Source organism: Lepisosteus platostomus, chromosome 9, assembly GCF_059453375.1.
Source record: "Lepisosteus platostomus isolate fLepPlt1 chromosome 9, fLepPlt1.hap1, whole genome shotgun sequence".
In the NCBI taxonomy this organism is placed as follows: Eukaryota; Metazoa; Chordata; class Actinopteri; order Semionotiformes; family Lepisosteidae; genus Lepisosteus; species Lepisosteus platostomus.
Genome location: NC_142619.1, coordinates 36869440 through 36891687, shown reverse-complemented (window position 1 = coordinate 36891687; position 22248 = coordinate 36869440). Strand labels below are relative to the sequence as shown.

The 22248-nt window shown below is 35.3% G+C and overlaps 1 protein-coding gene across 2 annotated transcripts in view; it reads left to right on the top strand.

Moving 5' to 3' along the window:
• immp2l (inner mitochondrial membrane peptidase subunit 2) overlaps positions 1-22248 on the top strand; it is a 444163-nt gene that overhangs the window by 331793 nt on the left and 90122 nt on the right. For both annotated transcript variants that reach the window (XM_088644863.1, XM_088644864.1), the window contains exon 4: positions 16355-16420. In XM_088644863.1, coding sequence (XP_088500989.1) covers positions 16355-16420 — 66 coding nt within the window. The remainder of the gene's footprint in view (positions 1-16354; positions 16421-22248) is intronic.

Below are 22248 nucleotides of genomic sequence, written 5' to 3'. Positions count from 1 at the left end.
CAGGCAGTACTCGCAAACTCGCAAACTCTTGTCACAGAGTTTGCTACATCTCCCACGTTCCCATGTTTTTTTTGTTTTGTGGAAATGAGTTCTCTTCTGGAGTTCTCTTCTGGAGCCTTTATACTGTGTCTCTTTGTTTTGAACTTTGCTTGTCCATGCTTATGGCTCTGGATTGTATTTGCAAGGACCATGCTTGCCTGTGTTCACCTTCACTGCGCCAGCCTGTCCCTGCTCTTGCAATCAGCCTGCTGTGGGCTCATTCAGTTGTTTGCCTGCTTGCCCATGTTATTTGCTGACTTTTGGGTTTATTTTATGAAAACGTGTCACTGCTTTATTATCTCCAGCAGTAGCACATTGACTCATGTTCTGTGAAGTACTGTACAGTATATTGCTATTCATGTGCATCAATTCAAAGATGCACATTTATTTAACATGTACAGTATTTATAACCTTAAGAAGCCATTATCTTAGAAACATTATTCTTGATCAAAATGCTTTTTTATGTGCTCTGAATGTCCAGGATATTACTTTTGTATTGTATGTATAGGGGCCTATAATGTATGATGTACAACAAAACTTCACTAGCAATATGTAATTGAAACAATTCAAACTTTTACAGTTGGTTTAAAAAGATAATATACAGTAGTTTGTAATGAAGCACAACATGCATTATTTTTTCTTCGATTTTCATTGAGAGATTATTATTCTGAAGCGTAATAAATATTCAAAAGAAGCATCATTATCCGTGCCTGTATAGTACATGGTAAATGGTAAGGCTTAGGGTAACTGTTGTCTCTTTGAGCTGGAAATAGCATTTTATCTTGAAAGGCAAGTTCATTGTATGACCCTTTATGTCTGGCAAGGCACTTTATCTTGTCATCCACCAGAAATGTAACTAAGAGAAGAAACAATCAATAGAGGTATAATTGGAAGCTGCCACCCATAACGCATGGTGCGTCGTCCATAATAAGGGTTGCCTCACTTCGTAAAAGAAATAACAGTTTTGCTTTTCCATTAATAACATCCCAGTTTCTTTTGAGACTCACCAAGTGCAATGCAAGCGATATACTGTTTTTAGATTAGGTCAAACAGTATGCATTTCTTTCAAGCGAAGAGTTCTTATTATTTAATTTGATATATTGAAATTGTTCCGTCTGTATGGTTTTTGATTTCTTGCATGAGCGAGTTGATGCTTTACAATTGGATGATTAAGTAATGATTAAGTAATATTCTTGCCCCTTTTAATGAGCCAAATATATAAAATTTGTTTATTGGCTTATGATGCTGCAGGTGAGAGATCAGCCTCTCTTCTAGTTGGTCCTGAACCTCAGGGCTGTGTTGCCTGTTATGTGTTAAAAGATGTGTTTCTCATAGCTGGGTGGGTCAGAGAAGTTGCCTACAGTCCCTCATTCTTCCTTTCTACTTTTGCAGGACTCATTGCTGTTGGATGTTCTTTCATTTATAATAAAAGAATATGTATTCTTCACTCTTCTTTATTATGCATTACCTATAATCTAAAGTTCATTTTTTTTCTATTTGACCTTTTGAAGTTAAACCCAAATGAGACAACAAACTGTGAATAGACATTTGCTATTGACATTAAAATGCTATTTATATTGGTGGTATATTGATGTGTTTGAGTATTGCATCTGCCATATATTTAACCCTAGAATTTCAGGATTAAAATAGATTTACTGTAATTCAGGATAGCTACAGGGTCTAAGATGATCTAACTATTTTAAACAACTTGGTTCAAAAACATATTGACAGAAAATACAGTACATTTTGGAATAAAAGTGTACTTGATGGATGAGGCAGAAGGGAAATTAAAGATTACTACCAGCTAAGGTCAAAACCTCAGGCAGCTACAAGCAGCTTATTATTAAATGTCACTTTACATTTGGGCACAGTGCATTTATTAATCACTTAAGGGAAGATATTTTGAAATAATGATGTTGTATTGAGTGGTATCCAATTAACTATAACTTCAAGGACTTCAGACAAATGCTAGACAAGGTCAGTAACAATCCACTGGAAGGGAGTCTGTGTGCATTTTATGACACGAGAAGCAGTTCAATTAAATCATAATAAAAAAGAGAAAAGCAGCCTTTCAGTGCAGAGTGATAAGCCTCATGGATGATTTTAATCCAGCTGGCTTCAGGGTGTAATTGTCCCTGCCGTGTACTTCTTTAAAGATGCTTATGATCTATGATGTTAAAATGGTAAAATGTTGGCAGTATATTCATGGAAGGAAGTTGCAACTAGGATTTTATCTTCATTTCTACATTTCTTTGACAGGGGTAAAAAAGGCTCCTTTATAAAAATTTTAGCCTTTCACTTTTCATCATAAACCAAGTTTTAGGTTCTTTAACAAAACATAGTACTCTAAAAATGCTTAGGCTGAGCTTACAAATCTCCCCAACATTAAAACACATTAAAACAAAACGGTAAGACTACAAGTCTGAGAATACCCTTAGACCCGTGACAATCTTTTAATTACAGTATGTTGTATCTTTTTTTGCCTTTCTGATATGTCGACAGTAGTGACTAGCTAGTGTCTTGGTGGCTGGATTTGGTCTAAGTTTCACAGGATTGGTTGCAAAGGTGAGAATTCAAAGTAGGAAGGTACGTTTACTTTTAAGAAGCTGTACAGAAACAGCATGAACTGTTTCTTATCTTCAAAATAAGACAATGCTTCTCTTTGTCAAGTACACATTCAATACTTAAAAAATGGACTTTAAACCTGTGATCTGCAACCTGAGCTAAATGTCAATTATCCCAGAGGTACTCAAAGACTACACGTGTGATAACTGTCTCTGTACTGTCTATTAACTAACAGAACTCAAAGAGCTTCAAGAGACTGAAGAAAGCCCATTTTCAGGAAGGCGAGTAACTGACTTGTCAGAAAAACAACACTGAAAAAGTGACTGAGAAAAAGTTGGTCCCAAGTTGTGAGCAGAAACACAAACTAACAACCAACCCAACCATACCACATATATCCACATCACAACAACATATCAACTGGCTCCCCTTCAGGATCATTAAGAAAGCAGTCAGGATGTGGGAATTCAAGACATCAGGCCCCAAGTTTAGTGCCAGTATTACCTTAAACGCACAAAGAGAAGTGGTGGTTGTTAAAGACTATTCTCTGAAAAACTTCAACACAGGGACCACAAAACAATAACACTTTGTTGTTTGTTGGCCAAGATGGGTGATAGCACCCATAGTGTCAACAGGATCCTAATTAAGGCAGGTGACATCCTGTTGTTGTTGTTGTCTATAGTGATACAAAGAACAAAGATATTGTATAAACAACATATTTCCATTTGTAATAAACCCAGAACCCATATAATATATATAATATAATATATAATAGTTTATACAATAATCATGTTTGCAGATGTTACCAAAATAGAAGGATTAGCCAACACTGTACTTGCAGCAGTTGGAAGTGAAAAAGGTTTTGATAAAATTCAAGACTAACCCAAATCTGGCAGATGATATTTAGACCAAATAATATTACTTGCAGGTAGTAAAATACTAAACTTTAATGTACAAAATAGGAAATGCTTGAAGTTTGAAGTGAGGAGGCTAGGTATGGCAAAAACTAGATGTTAATGTCGACACACCGTTTATCAATGTAGGGAAGCAATAAAAAAGACAAACAATATCCTAGGATGTACAGTTAAAAGCATAAAATTTAAATCCAGGAAAGCTATGTTAAAATAAACGCACTAGTATGTTTGAATAAATTGAATACATTTACAAAACAGTGCATGTTCAATGCATAACAAAGAACACAATTAAATACAAGTATATGGTTCACATATCCACAGAAATAATAAACGATTTTCTTTAACATAAGTCACAACGTGAAACAAAATGACTGCAATGATCTCGAGATGCGCTGTGGAGCCTCACAGCTCTTAAGCAAAGCAAAACAAGAGAGTGCATTCCCAAGAGACAATATAGGAGATACATGGGATTTATGGCACTGAATACAGGTTTGTTTTGAAATTTCGACAACAGAAGTGCAAAGGGTAGCTTTGAAGGGAGTTGGAGATCAGACAAGGCAGATGAGACGTGAGTAAAGAAGACTTAAGTGCAACAATTCCAGAAGGAAAAGGGATTAATAGATCCCTGGATGGACTATGGTTCTGCTGAAAGGCATACACAGATGAACAGCCTTCACAGTGTGCGCATTAAAATGAAAATGTTTTCTGGAGAAGGGACATCTAATTTGAGGTGGAACCTGGGCACATACATCTATTTTCATTTAAAGAAATCTGTCATACAGGATGAAGAAGTTACAAAGATGTAAGGACATTAGGGAATGCAGTTTGTCATATATTGTACAGAAAGAATACATACCAGCATTTTAGATTGATTACTTGTTTTCTGAGAAAAAACTAAACATTTCAAAATCAGTTGGAATTAAATAATCAATATAAATATGATACTTTTTTATTTTTTAATTAAAATGAAGTGAAATTGGCCAAAGTAAGTTAGTGACTACTTCAAGCATACCGATGAGTTTTAGAATTTGGAGAAGCAAACCTTACAGCTTAATTAAGTGACCAAATACATGGAAAGTTGATAATTTGGATAACTCAGCTTTACTCCTCAATTTAAACTTTTCTGCTAAGGCAGGATCATGATAGACGTATGCCTGTATTTAATTTAAAAACTGTTAAAATTATAGATACTGCTTCATGTTAAGTTTATGTTTATACACTTAAAGGTTTAATGAGAAACTTTGTGTTTTTGTGGCATGCATTTTATTTTGTATACTAAATATTCTAGACATTGTAAAGCATATTGAAGAATATAGGCTATGCTATTTTGTTTTTGCACGAGTATTTCTGTTGGTATGCTGTGAAAAACTCCTGTTATCCATTTTCTACATAATGACTCATTTTAGAAAGTTTAAGTGACACTTTTCTGGAGTGTTAAGTATTTACAGTGACATTATTATAGGGATTGTTGAAAGTATTCATGCCACAGAAGTTCAACCCACTCTTTCTCTGTCCTATTCACCTTTCTGTGCTGATCTTTATGTTAGTAACTACTGCTGTAGGAGAGACCTTGATGTGCAGAGAGATGTGTCAGGAATCAGGCTACATATTTTATATAATTATATACAGGGGCAGGCAAACACTGAGGACACAACAAACAGTACAACCATGAACATGATCATTTTCAAAATAAATCAATAAATAATTTATATTTATATTAATGTATGCAGGCTCATTATTCTTTGCACCAGTTCTAGTCCAGTGTCTTATTACATAATCCAACTCTATGTCATGAGCCTTGAGTTATGTTCATTCAGCAAAATAACAATGCAACAGCCTTACATTAATAGGCTATTGGGAACATGAATACATTTATCCATCTTCTATCTCCTTTATCCAATACAGGGTTGCAGGGGAGACTGAGCCTGTCCTAGCAAATACCAGGCACAAGGCAGGATACACCCAGGACAGGACGCCAGTGCATTGCAGGGCAGACAGGGACACAAACATCCACACACTCACATCAGGGCCTGTCTTTTTTAAAAAAAAACATTTAACCTACCAGTCTTCAGACTGTGAGAAGAATCCCACACAGACAGAGGGAGAACATAAAGACTCCAGACAGATAGCACCCTAGGAATTTCACCCAACCTCCAGCGCTGTGAAGGTGAAGCAGCAATGCTGACCAGTGTGCTACCATGTCTTCGGGCACATGCATAAAAGTTGTGCAATATTTTAGCACTGCACCAATTCATGTTACAGCAATACCCCAAAACCTTATATTGGAGGGAAATACAGCTCAATATAAGATAAGATCGGATAAGATTTTTATTTACCCCTGAGATAATTTTTTTATGGACACCAGCACTCCTGTGCATTTAAATAGAATGCAAAAAAAAAGAAGAGAAGAAAAGAAAAACATTGCACATTATACTATTACAAAAAAATAAGAAAAACATTGCACATCATTCTGTTGCACATGAACAGTATAACACGTAACCACATGTAACATTTATAACACATCACAAAACAGATCAAAGTTTAAACAATTAAATCTGAAGCTGTAATAAGTATTGATGTGTCAAACAACTCAGGTACTAGGAGCCAAAACCTTTCTTGTTCATATAATTGAAAATACCTGTATTCATTTAATAGGAAAAATAGGAAAAGTTGTATTAGTAATGAACTTTCAGTGCAAAATTGAAATTGTACAAAACCCTGAATTTATACACCAGAGTTGAGTATAGTATAACATTCACACTGACTATAAATTATCTCCCTGTGTTACAATTAGTCTCTTATTTGTTCTGCATTGTTTGAAAGTGGAACATGACAGCTTTTGAAAATGAAACATTGTGCATCACTAAAACAATATTGATTCAAAGGGTCTCCCAGAACACGTTGAAAGTTTATAGGCACAATGCACCATCATATCCAAACACTTAGAAGGTGCTTTAGTCTTTTTTTGTGCAAGAGAAAGAACATTGATTTTGACCACAAGAAAGGGTAGTCTGTGATTATATATAAAATGTTCCTAAAGCATTAAAAAGACATAGAATAATGTTAATGTAAAATGTTTTGTACTTCTGTAAATTTTTCTTACCACATTACAAAAAAAAACATATTTCGGAGTCTCTGATATCCTGGCTTATTTTGAGAAGTGGCCGGATGAGATATTTTTATTGCTTAGCTGCTTGAACATTTATTGTGTTTTTCTTATGTTCTTCTATGTGGTCTTGAAATAGATGTTAAAGTTTTAAAATGATGCTTACCTGTTTGGTATTTAAACTTTCAGAAAGTCTGAAAAGGGATTAAATGGCATATTAAAACAATCTGTCATTAATTGAGTCTCTACATGGAATGAAATGAGGTCAAGAACTGAGTACCAAAGTCTCATAACAAAGAACGGATTCTAAATAGATGCATAGTTTTAGTAAAGTAATGAGAGAAGACCAGTAATTAAAATGAGATTTTTAATTTAGGCAGGCAGCACATTTGTTTGTGAATAAACAAAGCACAGAGGTCATCTTGTTTTGTAGAACAGCAATTAAATCTTAATCAGTGCTTGTTTTTTGTAATTATACACTTAAATTTCACATTTGGAGCAAGCAGAACTACAGCTAGGTGTTTTAAAACGTTAACTACTTTATACAGTATGCTCAGACCTAACATATAGTGTGTTTTTAGTGTTTTCTCTTCAAATGAGGCAATTGAAGAAAGACTCATTTGGTGACGTGGCAGTCATTCAGAATTCTGCCTCAAAACATGTAAATGACATATCACACTGAGACGTACAATGCTATATAAATATTTAAAGCAATCCAAGATTTATTTATTCAGTATTGAACACATAGAAAATACAGACAATTTCCCTAAAACAGGGTTAAAAACAGTTCAGAATTGTCTTCTTTTTATTACTTTGTAATAATGCAATTGCAAAAATATATATTACAAGTTCCTTTCATAGCTATTGCTAGAGCATCATTGATTTTTATTTCTGCTGTAATTGGGATTAATGCATCAAATAGGATTGAATGGGATTAAAACTGATGAAGATTTTTTTTATACCCACCAGGAAAGGCTAAGGTCCCAGAAGAGGTTTAATATTAAACCTTATTTTTTTTCATATCATATTTTAACATCTCCTGAGTTCTTTTGTAGTCACAGCTTCAGTTTCTCAGGACCCTGCTTGATTTAATGATTTTCAAATTTCTTAACTGATATTCTGGGGGAATAACAACAAACAAGCAAATGTAACCCAACTTTTCTAAATCATAATCATTATCAACATTTGCTATATACTGTACCTGTATATATCTCAGGCAAATACCTGTTTTTTGCATTTTGTTGCATTTATTATTTGAACTGTACTCCAAATAACCAACAAAAAATACTGAAAGAAACAAGAACAACACAGAAAGACAGAGTAAAATATTTTTATGTTTTATCTTGCATATTGCCTAGTGCATTACTCTTTATGTGAACCATGCTCCAAACTACAAAGACAGAAGGAAAGAGAAAATCTATTCTACCTGTTTTTTCTCACATGCATAAACACTTGGACCATATTCCTTATGACCAAATAAAACCAAAAACAACAAACTAAACATCCACAATGTCATAAGGAAATGAATACTTCTACACATCTCTCTAACTTCTAAAACATAAACAAACAAAACAACCTAAGAAGGGAAGAAACTCAGCTGTTCTCTTTTTACAAATGTGCCTTGTCCATATGGATCCTCAGATCTGCTGTTTGGATGAAGAACTTTTCAGGGTACAGCAAGAATCTACATCTTCTGATACTCAGCCTGCTGTTTTGTCTTCCAGTGTTCTTGCATCATAACCCCTGCATTTTCCTGCAGTCCCTAACATCAAAGTCTGGAATCTAGCTAGATTGCAAAACCTCAAAAAGGAATTCTCTCTCTCCTTCAAAGTCTAGAACTTGCAGTCTTGTCGTATCCAGCATACTTCCACAATAACATCACCCAGCATGCAGATATAAGCCGGTTTATCAAAAGGATCTTGGATTGCCCCTGCTGTCACCCTCAAGACTTTCCATTCTACCTTGTCCCCCTATTTCTGTGTCTGTTAATATTCCCTTTTCACAGCCTATCTTATTATCTGTCTTCTGTTGCTTCTTCTGTACCATCTTTTTTTCCTCATCCTTCCGTTCATTAATTTAATCTTTACAATCTCTTCTGCTTGTATCCCAACTTCGAAGAAGAACCAACTCTTTAGTGACTTTGGACCCAGTGTGCTCCCTATTGTCCCTTGCTGCCCCTGCTACCACCTCCTTGACTCCATGTCTGTCCGGCGTCCTCCCTCCAACTCAGCCAACAGCTGTCCTACAGCCTGCTGTTTTCAATGTAATGTCTGTGTTTTCTTCTGTCTCTATCCTCGGCTTCCAACACAGCCCACACCTTTGATGCCTTTGGTCCTCATTTCCTCCCTTTCTATATATCAAATCATTCCTGCCTTTCTTTGGAGTCATGTTATCAAAGTAAGTTTGTCTTCCAAGCTCATCATGAAATTACTCTATCTTCTAAAATGGCTGCCTATTACTAATCTTAATACTCGCAGCTCACATCCTAGGCTATTTAAATAATATTGCTGATACTCTCTCTCTTTTCCAATTCCTGACTTCATTTAAAAAGCAAGGCTTCATATGTTTCCTATAGCTGGTTTCTCTATGATGTTTGCAAATGTTTTGACTAAAATTTGTGTCGGGCAATTTTCTCAACACTTGCTTTCAATCAGTTCAGCCTCTTCATCAGCTTGTCGAGAAATTCCCAGGCACTTAATTAAGAAATTTAGTCACTGGTTTTCAGTAGCAAACCATGACACATGTGAATGAATTCTGATGTTATAAAGCAGACATTCATTTAACTTTCAATACAGTCGCTTGAATACTGCATACTCCTAGTGCTTGCCCATTCCTACTGTTTCTCTGTTGTTTTGAGGTCAGCTTGATCTTTTTAAGGGCCTGAGCCTTCTCATCTTATCACCAAAAGGCTGTCCTTCAACCAAAGCAAGTCAAGCCAAAATGTATCATACTTAAAATGTTCAAACATTTATAAATGTTCTTTCTTGGATGCTGTTATTGTATTCCTTTGTGAAATCATTACAATATAACCCTTGAATGCAGACTGGATGCAGCAGCATGCTTGTCATCTGTGTAATTACTCTCTCTTACAGAAATGTAGAGAACGCTATCACTGTTTAGAAATGTTTAGTTTGTTACAATGCATTTAATGTTTTAGGATGTATACCTTTTATTTTCTTTATTGGCCAATACATTTTCTCATTGACAAGTATTATTCTGAAATGATAAGTGAAAAATGTTGATCTAAATATCATATACAGCGTTGTTAATATAGTATTGTTGCATCAGCACTTCTTAAAAGGGCATTATTTAATATTTTTTTAGTTTGGTTCAGTCTCCTAAAGACTAAAGATTACATCTATAGTGAATATAGTGGGTTCCAGGTGAGCCTCATGGGTATTGATTAAATCCTGGGATGTGTCCTGTCAGATACTTGCAGTGACATAACTGCGAAGGTATTGTTACAGAAAAGTGGTGGGTAGTCAACATCTAGGTAGTTTTGATATTGAACATATATCAAATATATATCATGATAAGAACATTTTGTTCTTGGGAGCTTCAAAGCAAGAAATGAAATGGAGTGTTTACTGAGTTGTATTAGCCATGAGACAGACTGATCAAAGGAATCATCTGGTTTACAGTCAGTTAGGTGCTTGGTAAATCATTAACAGTCATCGACAGTCCAGGAACAGGGGAAGAGAGAGAAGGAAGGACATGGGACAGACAGAAAAACACAAGGAGAGGGAAGAGACAGTGAGTTTGTTTATGCATTTTTAGAATAGGGAGATATGTTTCCCATTGACTTTGTACTGTAGCATCCAGATTTTATATAGAGGGAGATTTAACTGTAGGTCATATTCTGTATGGTCATATTCTGCACACCTGAAGAAGGCTCCAAAGAAATGTTGTGCTTCCTTTCTTCTCTTTTCAGCATGGAATAAACCTTTACTTGCTCCATATTCTGTTTGGTTTAGAAGACAGGGATTTTTTTTCTTGGCCTGTATAGGTGTTATATAGGATTTAAATACTTGATAAAGTCTGTTTTTTCTGGTTGTTCAGGACATAGACCTCTGAGATGTCTTGTTCATAAATAGAGTAACTTGTATGTTGTAAATTGTGTGTTGTTATCATTGTTAATAAATATTTGTTTAACCCAGTGTGCCTGATTTATTACTCTTTTCACCAAAGCAGTGCCAGAGAACTCAAGTGCCTCTAAGTATACCAACCTCTCAGGTATACCTTCTTGCCATTTCTTTTACAATTTAGGGGTTATGGTTATTTATTTTACTTATTTATTAACTCATTCAGTCTATTTCTGATATTCCCAGTCCTTTTTTTGTAACAGAATAGTAAGGGAAAAAGGTATTATGATGATTTTGTGATTTTTATTTAATGTTCAGGCAGTGTCGTCTGAATGGTTGCTAGTAGAGTTTCGTATAAAGGTGTTGGAAAGGATTTAAAATTTATTGTGACATTGATCTCATGGTGTTATTTCTGCTGTTAAAGTGAAGTTAAGTAGTTGATATGGTCTAAAACTGTGCTCATATAAAGGTTTTTTGTTATTGCCTGTGTATATTCATTCCATCATTTGTAGATGTTTCAGTATAATTGCTGATAATTAGCTTAAATGGATTTGAAGTTTGGTTGATTAGTTATGGAATGTTCCATGTCACTAATAAATAGCTGACAATGGCCTTGCCTGGAGGCTCCAACCTCATTCAATTTGCGTTGTGTAAATGGTAATTGTTATAATTTGTTTAGCTTTTTTCCTGGTAAATTTGCTGCTGGAGCATCATTGATTGTTTTATTTTAGTGGCTATTAATGGAATTAAACTAAATCGAAGAAGATTTTATTTATACACAGGATGTGCTTGTTATTCATTCAGATGTGTTTGCCAGAAAAACCACAAAAGTTATTAAGGTCCAAACACTTGAATAAGCAAACATGTAGATACCATTTTCATGTTTTTCTTTCCTTGGGGCATTTATTTGAAATCACATTTTTTTCTTTCTTGGGAAGTACAGTACATTGTCAGTGTTTTGAAACAGATAACGCTTTCTAGGGTAGCAACTCAGCATATTTCTTTTGTTTGGTTTAAAATATGAAAGATATTTGGTAATAGTATAACACTGACTTCGGGGAAGCAAAGCCAATTAATTTGCAACACTTACTGTATAATATATCCATTCTCTGCTAGTGGTTTTTCATATTTCATTTCAAGAGGAGTATAACGATGTGAGAGACGTGTGGAACGGCATGAGGAAGATCTCCAAATGCAAGATGTCTGGTGGCCAACAGAATGAGGGAGGCCTGGAGAGGGCCAATGAGCTGAATCTTCTTTTTAACAGATTCGATACAGGGTCCACTGTCCATTCACCTCACAGGCCTTCACCCCAGACACCCTCTTCATGTCCTCAGTTATGTTCAGTTATGTATGAGAGTTATGTTCTTTGATTTCTCCAGCGCCTTTAACACCATCCATCCCCCATTACTGAGAGATAAGATAAGGGCAGGCCAGGTGGACACTCCCTTGGTATCCTGGATTATAGATTATCTGACCTGCAGGACACAGTATGTACGGCTACAGAGCTGTGTGTCTGATCAGGTTGTTAGCAGTACGGGGGCTCCACAGGGGACTGTCCTTACTCCATTTCTGTTCACATTTTACACCTCTGACGTCAGGTACAACTCTGAGGCATGTCATCTGAAGATGTTTTTGGATGACTCTGCAATTGTGGGGGGTATTAGTGAGGGGGGGAGGAGGAATATAGGAGCCTGATTACCATCTTTGTGGAGTGGTGTCATCTTAACCATCTCCAGTTAAACAACACCAAGACTAAAGAAATGGTCATGGACTTTCAGAGGAATAACTCTCCATTGACCCCTGTTTCCATCCATGGTGAGGGCATAGAGGTGGTGCAGTCCTACAAGCACCTAGGGGTATACCTGGATGATAAGATGGAGCGGACTGTTAACACTGACGCTCTGTACAAGAAAGGTCAGAGCCGATTCAATTTTTTAGGAAGCTCACATACTTTGGTGTATGTGGAACACTGCTAGGCATTTTTTAGTAATCAGTGGTGGCAGCGGCCATCTTCTACGCTGTTGTGTGCTGGGGCAGCAGCATCATGGCAAGAGATGTAAATAGACTCAATAAACTCATCAAGAAGGCTGGCTCTGTTTTGGGACTGAGTCTTGACCCCCTGGAGGTGGTGGCAGAGAGGAGAATGCTGACCATGCTCACAGCCATCATGAACAACACCTCTCATCCACTACAGGGGACTGCTATTAGACACCGGAGCACTTTTAGTAACAGACTGGTCTAGCTTTGGTGTTCAAAGGAACATTTCTGCAGGTCCTTCCTCCCAGTGGCTGTCAGGGTGTACAACACTGCCCTAAGCTAAGCCTGTTAGCGCTTCATCTGCTCATCATGGACAGCATGTTGCACTCATGTAGTTTTTGTAGTCTGCATTAATATACTGTTTATATTGTGGTATTTTCAAACTGTATAAATCTATGATCATTTTGCATATCTTTTATTGTTTTACAGTGACTATTAGCATATTTTGCACACACCTAATTTTTCCTAACTGTTTATTTTATTTTTGTATTCTTTATACTTTTTATTTACCCTAATGCTGTAGTTATTTTAATTGTAGTCTATTCTGATGTCTGTCTTGACATCTTGACATTGTCTTGGGCTGGGCTCTTGTAACGCCTCAATTTTCCTTCGGGATCGATAAAGTCTTATCTTATCTATCTTATACTGTAATTGAAATCTATTATCCAATGCATTGGTATGAGCTATGCCCTAAATGTAACGGAACAATTATTAATTAAAATACAGAGCATTTACTTCTATCCTTCATTTTTAGAGCTACAATAATCTTATACTATCAAAAAGAACAATTGAATTATTTTAAATGGTATCAAAAGAGATCTCCATCTTGAACATAACAGATCGTTTCATCACATTGACCATACAGAAAGACAGTAAGAAAAATTATAAATGAAAGTAGACCACTTGGCTCATGTAGCTTGTTTGGTAGTTAGTAGCTAATTGATGCAAGAATCTCATCCAGCCATTTCTTGAAAGAAGCCAGGGCATCAGCTTGGTAAGATTGGTAACATGGCTGTGAAGGTATTTCCATACTACTCAACACTTTGGGTAAAGAAGTGTCTCCTGTTCTCATAATTAAATTCACTTCAGCAATTTCCACTTGTTTCCTGTTTCACTGTTCATTCTGAAGAAATCTCCTAGGTTGACTTTGTCAATGCCTTTAAGAATTTTAATACTTGTAGCGGGTCCTCTTATAATCTACTAAATTAATTAAGTAAATATGATGATTTCTTTCAGACTGTCAGTATAAGACATTCCCTTATGCTTCAGTACCTGGTAGATTTTCTTTGGATGTTTTCCAAAGCAGAATTATCTGTTCTATAATATGGTGACCAGAATTCTACATGATATTCTAAATAAGACCAGATGTTGGTCAGTTGTGAATTTTATCTTAATATTTTTTATTCATTTGTTGTTTCTATAGTGTTTGCTGATCTTCCTTATTTGCTAGCATCTACAAACATGACTAGTTCATGTTCATGTCTGGATGATAGAACTAAATTAAGAACTGCAGTGGTTAAATTTCAGATCTCAGTGGTACTCAACTGATATCATAACCCCAATCTGAGTATTCATTCCTTATTTGTACCCTGTATTTTTTTATTTATTAACCAATTTGAAATCCAAGCACTCATCTTTTCTGAATTGACCCCTGTTCTGGGTCTACTCAGACTAATCACTGAGTCAATTCACAGTACTCTCCACTGTGTTTATTAGTAGCACATAAAAATATTTTTTTTAAAACTATTGAGACAGAAAATGACATCAAGACATATGTTGACTCTAGATCATTTATCCAACACTTCTCACATTATGAACCCAAACATCAGCCAAAAATCATCCTGAGCCTAAACGCAATATGTCACATAACATAAAACTAGTGTATGGCGCCCAGTCATAAAAGACTGGGTAGTAGTAATGACAATAAGTTACAAATCCTAGAGTCCATTATTATTCATTTAGAGAAAATAAGATCACCTGTTACATTTACAGTCTTAATAAAACTGCTGTGTAGTGCTCACTGGTGTTCATTCGAGTAACAATGAGAACATAAATTATTATTCTGTTTTTTTAGCACTGTATGGACTTAGAAATGTTTGCATTCAATTATTTTTTTCATGTTTGTGGATGATGGTAAGGTTTTTCTGCTTAGGTTTGAAAAACGTACTACATTATGCAATGTAATTCTTAACAGATTATTGTTTAATCTGGCAATGAGATTTTTACATCTAATAAACTAGTTTTGTGTTTTTGGCTGACCAATTCTACCCCTTATCTTGGCTTTGCTCAGCCAATTGTGTGGTCATTACTTGTGTAATTCTGGTCATGGTCATTTGATGATGTGACCTAGGCTCCAGTTCAGAATGACTGGAACAGAGAGCTTAACTTGTGCTCAGGCAAGCACTTTTACTGGTTGAGACACTTGTGTTGAGCCTGTTAAAGAGTGTAATTAAATAACCTCACGTGCCTGAATTTATAGTATGTTGGAAAACTGTTTTGCAATGTACTTTTATAGATAAAGATTTTCTTTCTACTCATCCATGCAAATGGTAAAACTCTACAATGAAAATTCTGTTTACTTTTTAAAGAGCAGACCCCTGTTTATTCAAGGTCAATATCATGAATATTACTGACTGGGTATTAAAAAAGGGTCAGTAATTACACTGTAACATGTCAATGACTATCAAATGGAAATACTTGCTTGGAGATTCTAAAGCCCTTTAATAACACAACATGTGGCAATTGTATGTGTAGGTCAAGGAAATTATTTTCCTTTGACACTTGTGCTCAGCAACCTTTTGCTGTACCATTTATACTGAAGTGAATTTATTTACATTCTACATCCAAGAGTAAGTCTGATGTACAGTATAATGATTTATGTACTAGCTCCTTTTTTCAGATATGAACACAAAATGCTTTTTCTGAAAGACAACATTATTCATAATTACTTTGGAGTACAGTTTGTAAATGAAAAGTTATTTTTTAATTTTTGCCAAATAAAATTTCATATATTTATTTCATTTCTTTAAGAGCATGATTTTTTTTTGAACATTCCTTCTCCAACCTAAGAGCTAAAAGCTCATTTTGTACCCTCTGTTTGTGCTTCATATACTGTATAAAAACATATAAATCTTTTGAACATGTCTTCTTGCATTGTGTGTTCTGCTTTTGTAGACTTTTGACATAATTGTAAAAGATGTGCACTTTAAATGAAAGTAGGTTGGGCATCAACTAACCTATTATTATTTTATTTTCTAACAGTTTATCCACATCAAGTAGAACTTGAAACAACATAAGAAATATAGTTCTCATTTACATCACTTCAAGACAGTCGGCTGATAAAATGGATAGGTTGAATCCTTTCGCTCTCACTTACAGTATACACTCAGTGAAATGATAGTTCTTTCTGTCCACATTTGTGTTTTAAGTTCTGTCTCCATGATGAGAAATAAAGGAAATGGAAAGCTTTAAGTGTATGAATAACCTAACTGTGACTGATGGTGTGTCAAAAAGGTAGATGCTCTAGAATTAATTTAGTGGTCACCACTCCTTTGTGGTTATTTTAAACCATTTGAGAAACATTTTAATTGTAGCCTTATCTTTGCCTTTAGGTCTCCAAAAAATCCCCAACAGAAGATCATTAAGCGAGTGATTGCCCTTGAAGGAGACATCATTAAGTGAGTATGCTTGTCTGATATTTGAAAGGCTTCAGGCTGGACCTTGTGTTCTTTTGTTTGGTACAGAAAAAGTAGTATAGATCAGGTGACTTGAAGTGCACATCATTTAGGAACAACCATAATGGTAGTATCAAAAGTGTCCTGTTGAATGCTACCATTCAGTTATTACCTAATGAAATTAGTCTAAAGATTTTATTAGAAATGTCCCAATTCCCAATAGTAACCTATAGAAATTAGGACATTTCTTTGGAAGCCTATTGGTAATCTGTAAGTCATTACAAAAAAAGAACACCCCATTGTTTTTAGGCATTCTGAAAATACACAGCATCTTTATCATGAACAATTACTAAACAGTTAAGCTTTTGTATGATAATGTCAGCAAAGAAATGTCTTGCTGAAATAGCCCCAAGATTACAATTCCACTGTCCATTAGTGTTAGTTTATGCATTGTCAGCATGAAAAATACAATAAGTAACTTTGTTTGCAGGAATTGTATTGTCAAATAGCCCATTTATAGATGGACAGACCATCAATTGCATGTCATAGTATATGAGAAGCAAATCTGTGTTGGCAGAGACATTAATTGTAAGTTGTTCATTAAACGGCTTGTCTTGACAGTTTCGCACTGCAAGGTGATCTTGAAATGAGACTCCAAACGGTTCACACTGGCAGAACTAATGGGGTTTTAAAATTGATCACCCTGGTGGTTATGAGATTCAAATGAGAATTGGGCTGAAATGACTATTATCTTTTTTCATTATTATCGAGCAGAGTATTTTTGACACTGTTTCACTGCAGTAAATTGTGTGATGAAGCTGTACTGTGCTTTTATATTCAGTGTCACAAGTCATTAATGTGTGGACTTTGAATTTGCTTAAAACTCTAGACTTTCTCATTAGGCTTTGGTGTATGTTACATTGTTAGTCACCTACTGTTAGTATGACTTGGTATTCAGAAAGAATGTATTTCTTGTGATATATATTCATATCAGAAAAAATTAGATTTTGTAAATGAAAATTTTAATTAACGAAAATGTGAAACATTAATGTATTGTCTTATACTACTTCTCATTTAAACATGGCCAAAATCTGCAACATTGGTGAACAAGGTCACCTTGCAGATGCTGAATAAAATCTATATAATATAATACACTTCCATGAAGATAGTCAGGCAAGCAGTACAGATTTTCCATATATATAAACTAGAAATTTATAGACCACTTACTGTAGGTCACCTCTTCAAGTGTAAATTGATAACATACGGATATTCATAAAACTTTAGGTGCTAAACGGATGAAACCAGATTAAAAGAAATACATCTTTGTTTGTGTGTTTGCCAGACTGTTATAAATCAATGTGCTCTGTTTAATTCATCCATGCAGGATTGCTTCATTCATCCCTGAGTAAGAAACCTTTGAGCCAATTACAATTGATCTTTCTGAAAACATTGCCTTGAGATAACTTAGAGAAGATTGATTTCAAATGTTGATCATAATATGAATGTATATGGGTCTACTTGACTACAGTGCTCTTGTTTTAACTCTGACATTGTAGATGTAAGAGTAAAATGTAACTTGTTGGTGTTCAAGAGCAAATGAAATAAAGAAAACTATAGACGCATTTAATCTCACAGACATAATTTTCTACTCCTATGTAAGAATAGTAATCCTTCATTCCCAGTGTTCCTTGTGTTGCATACATTCGGTTTCTCCTTTACCACTCATACAGTAGCCACTTGGCTTGTTCCTTACAGAAATTCTGACTCCTGTATCCCAAATGTCTGGATTGTCATCCCTCAGACAGGAGGGACAATGCTAAGGAAGCTATAATCCCTTTTTGTTACAAGGCAATGTTTTAGATTGTGGAGTGAATATTTCATTCATCATTCATCACTATCAAAGTCATCATTCTCATTGTACTTTTTTAAGTGGCAGTTCTCAGCTGCAATTTAACTTTTAGATGCATTATATGCACATATACACAGAATATGCCAACTCTTACTTAGTTGAAGTTCAGCATGTAACACTGTACTTATGAAGAATTTGCTATAAGTATAATAATTGTTATTTTTCTAATGCTGTGTTTCTTTAGACCAAAGACCTATAGGAATTAGGTTTTGACTGATTACTATAATTGTTTAGATCAATGTAAGACAGGAAGAAGCTATACAGGTAAGTCTAGTGTTGAAGTTAAAATCCAAATATGAGGTATTATTGTCTGCTGAACAAACCTACCAGGGGCAAGAACTAGGCTGATAACAGACTGCAGTGGTGTGTGAGCAAACTGCAGGCAGGCAGAACAGAAAGGCATGCAAGATGTAACTATGCAGATAATAAAAATGATAATAAGAATAATGATAATGATAATAATAATAATAATAATAATAATCATCATCATCATCATCATCATCATCATCATCATAATAATACACTTTTTATATGATATCCCAACCCCAGAGTTACTGTACATAGTGATGAAGAAAAAGACAAAAAAATTTACAATTAAAAGTAAAAAAAAAGAATTAAGACTATACAGGATACAATGTAGTGCTATTGGTGAGTTCTGAGTTTAGGTATGAAGGGAGTCAATGAATTTGTCTCTCGAAGAGTCAGAGGAAGGACATTCCATAACAAAGGAGCTGCAACAGAAAAAAAAAACATGGTCACCAAAAGTCTGAGATTTAGTCCTAGCTACAGTGAGCAAAGAACCAGCCTTCACTGAATGGAGCCGACAGGTAGTGTAGACATGAGTTCACAAAGTCATGTGATCCAGGTCAAATAATAATGATATTTCTTGCACTTACTGTATGTAGCACTTTTCTGGATGCTCCACTTAAACCAGTTTGCAGGTTATAGGGACTCTCCTCCACTGCCACAAATGTGTAGCATCCACCTGGATGATGCAACGGCAGCCATAGCGTACCAGTACACTCACCACACATCAGCTATCAGTGGGGAGGGGAGAAGAGTAATCAAGCCAATCCATAGATGGTGATTATTATTAGACATGATTGGTAAAGGCCATGAAAAAAAATTTGGCCAGCACACTGGGGTAACACTTCTACTCTTTTCAAAAAGTACCCTGGGATTTTTAATGACCACGGAGTGTCAGGACATTGGTTTTACATCTCATCCAAAGTATAGTGCCTTCTTTTAAAGTATAGTGTATTGATGATGACATACAAGAGGTGATCCATGTAGTGTGGTCAAGAGAACAAGTGATTAGTCAAGCCAGGAAGAAATTTAAAACATGGGAGAACATAAGCACTACATTGCAGGACCTAATGCTAAGACCAAGCACTTTAAAGCTGCTTGAGTGGGAATAAATACCCTACTGGGAACAATGGTGAGAGCCCTTAATTATGTGAAGGTGGTATTGACAACCAGCCAGACTGTGTTGCCACAGGAACTGACAGGTTGGAAGATTGATTAGGTGACTGACCATTGGCTGTGGTGCTACAAGAGCTGGAAACAGCACCTACCCTAGCACAAGCGTTGCACTAGATCTCTGAGTCTGTAGAACATATCATTATTAGCAAAACATACAGCTGACAAAAATGTTATTTGTCTTCATCTTCTTGACGTAGCTCCCTTGAAGCATATATTTCTACATTTACTAGTAATATTTCCAAATCAACTTTGAGTTTGAAAAGAGACAGATTAATTGAGTAAGTTAACTTTCTTTTTCATAATTACTGCATGTAATTTACCTAGCCAAATCTGGCATATGGTACAAGCTATTTTGAGAAATAAATAAAAAGAAAAGTGATTCCTCTGGAAAACTTTTGACAACATATGAGGTTTAAATCCTTTTAATTAAAACAAGATTTATGACAAGATATTTCAGCAAAGCTGTATTTTATAGTCCTTTTATCCATCAAATGTAATTTCTATGAGAAGACATTAAATACCATTTTTCCTACAATGCACTATACATCCAGTTATAATAAGTTACTACAAAAGTTGTGTTTCAGCCTAGAAAGAAGTGTGAAAAATATATATATTCCATAGACCTAAAATGCACTGCATGTTTTCTGTTTCACAGATTATCAAATTTAAAATGTATGAAAAAAAAACTGACATTCAAAATGCTTGATAGCCTGAGGGTCTGGATGTAAGGAATTATACTGAAAAAGCAAACATTAAACAAGCTTATTGTGCTAAATATTAGAAGAACACTCCTTTAATTTATTTATACATTGAAGTTAGGACTAATGGACAAAAATACATTTTCATACCAGCACTCTCCCTTATAGAACATTAATATACTACAGAGCAGTCTGATGTGCTTGATCATTTTCTGTGTTGGAATTACAGTGCTTTGAGTAAGAATGTAACACAGCATAACAGAGAATAGATACACATTTATAAAGAGAGGAGATCCATTTTAAAAGTATATATTTTAGAGTGCCTTAAAAATGTTGAACATTCAGTTCATTCCATATATGTTCAACATTAAGAGTATAAATCAAATAATATATAAAGCAGCATAATTTAGGAAATTATTAAATAAAACATTTTGAGCAATACAGATGAAGCCATTCAAATTGTGTGGTAAAACCCCCTACCGCGGGTTTCTGGGCGGAGGTGGGTCCAGGCAGCCGCAGTATGTGATTGGCTGGTGAAAATTACCAACAGGTGGCACTTGTGGTGCATTAGTTGTTAGTGAAACAATTGCTCTCTCTACTGTCATGTTTAAATCCACGTAATATGGAATTTTACATCTAAAGGGAAATTTTGGTTCAATTAAATAAGCTGCAATACAGTCAGGCAGACAGATTTTAAATTCTTCAAGCAAAATTCACTCTTTAAGGTTTGTCAAAATTATATTCTTTTTAATCAGTACACAACTTCTCAAAAGATATCTGTTTCTCTCATGCAAAAAAAGGTTTGATTTTTTTTTTAATTTCGAAACCTTGGATGGTATGCCTCAAGGACTCATTCATAGTGTAACCCAAACAAAAGAGCTGCTGGGCACACCGTGATCTTGACATGCAGATGTGAAGTAGAGTTAACAGCTTCTGTTTTAAAAGGTTTTGGATTTGTGTTAAGATTTTTATCTGTTGTAACTGTTCATACAATTGCAAATATAATTGAGGTTCTACTATTTAAAGTTTAAACTTTTAAAGTCATTCAATGTCTAAGTTAGGCAGGGACATGCCATTGTTTCTTTTTTTTTTCTTTAAGAAATCAGCTTCCCACTTTCACCTTGCCCTAATTAGAGTGGGGATGTTGTATATTTGGGGGTTTGTTCAGGATCTTTGATCTGTTTTGTGGAGCCAGTATTTTTTCCTTGTTTCACGCGTGCTGCACTCTGGGTTGTTTTAGTTTGTAGTGGTCCTTTGTATTACAGGTATTACGGTACTACAGTTTGTATTACGGGTAATTGTGGTGTCCATTGTGGCTTTAAGTTTAGAGGATTTTACTCTGCTCCCGTATTTGGAGCAGTTTGAGAAATGTTGCAAGGCAAATGTTTTATCGATAGCGGGTTTAAGTCTCTTGGTTACTGGGGACATATCAGATGTGAACCCGAGGAAGGGATACAACGCCCATGCCCCAGAGAGACAAAGATGATAAAGGTGATAAAAATCCATTCGAAAGGGTGCAGTGTGTTAACACAAACTCTTAACAGAGCAAGGAGACTTTCTGCTCAATTACATGAGCAGACAGTCAGACAGATTTTAAATTCTTTAAGTAACTTAAGCTGTTTGTCAAATTCACCTACTGCATGCCCAGAAAGACAGTTTGCTTTTTCCCCAACCAGAAACCATGGTTTAACCTTGAAATCCGAAATAAGCTGTAGGCACGATCGGAGGCTTTTAAATCTGGT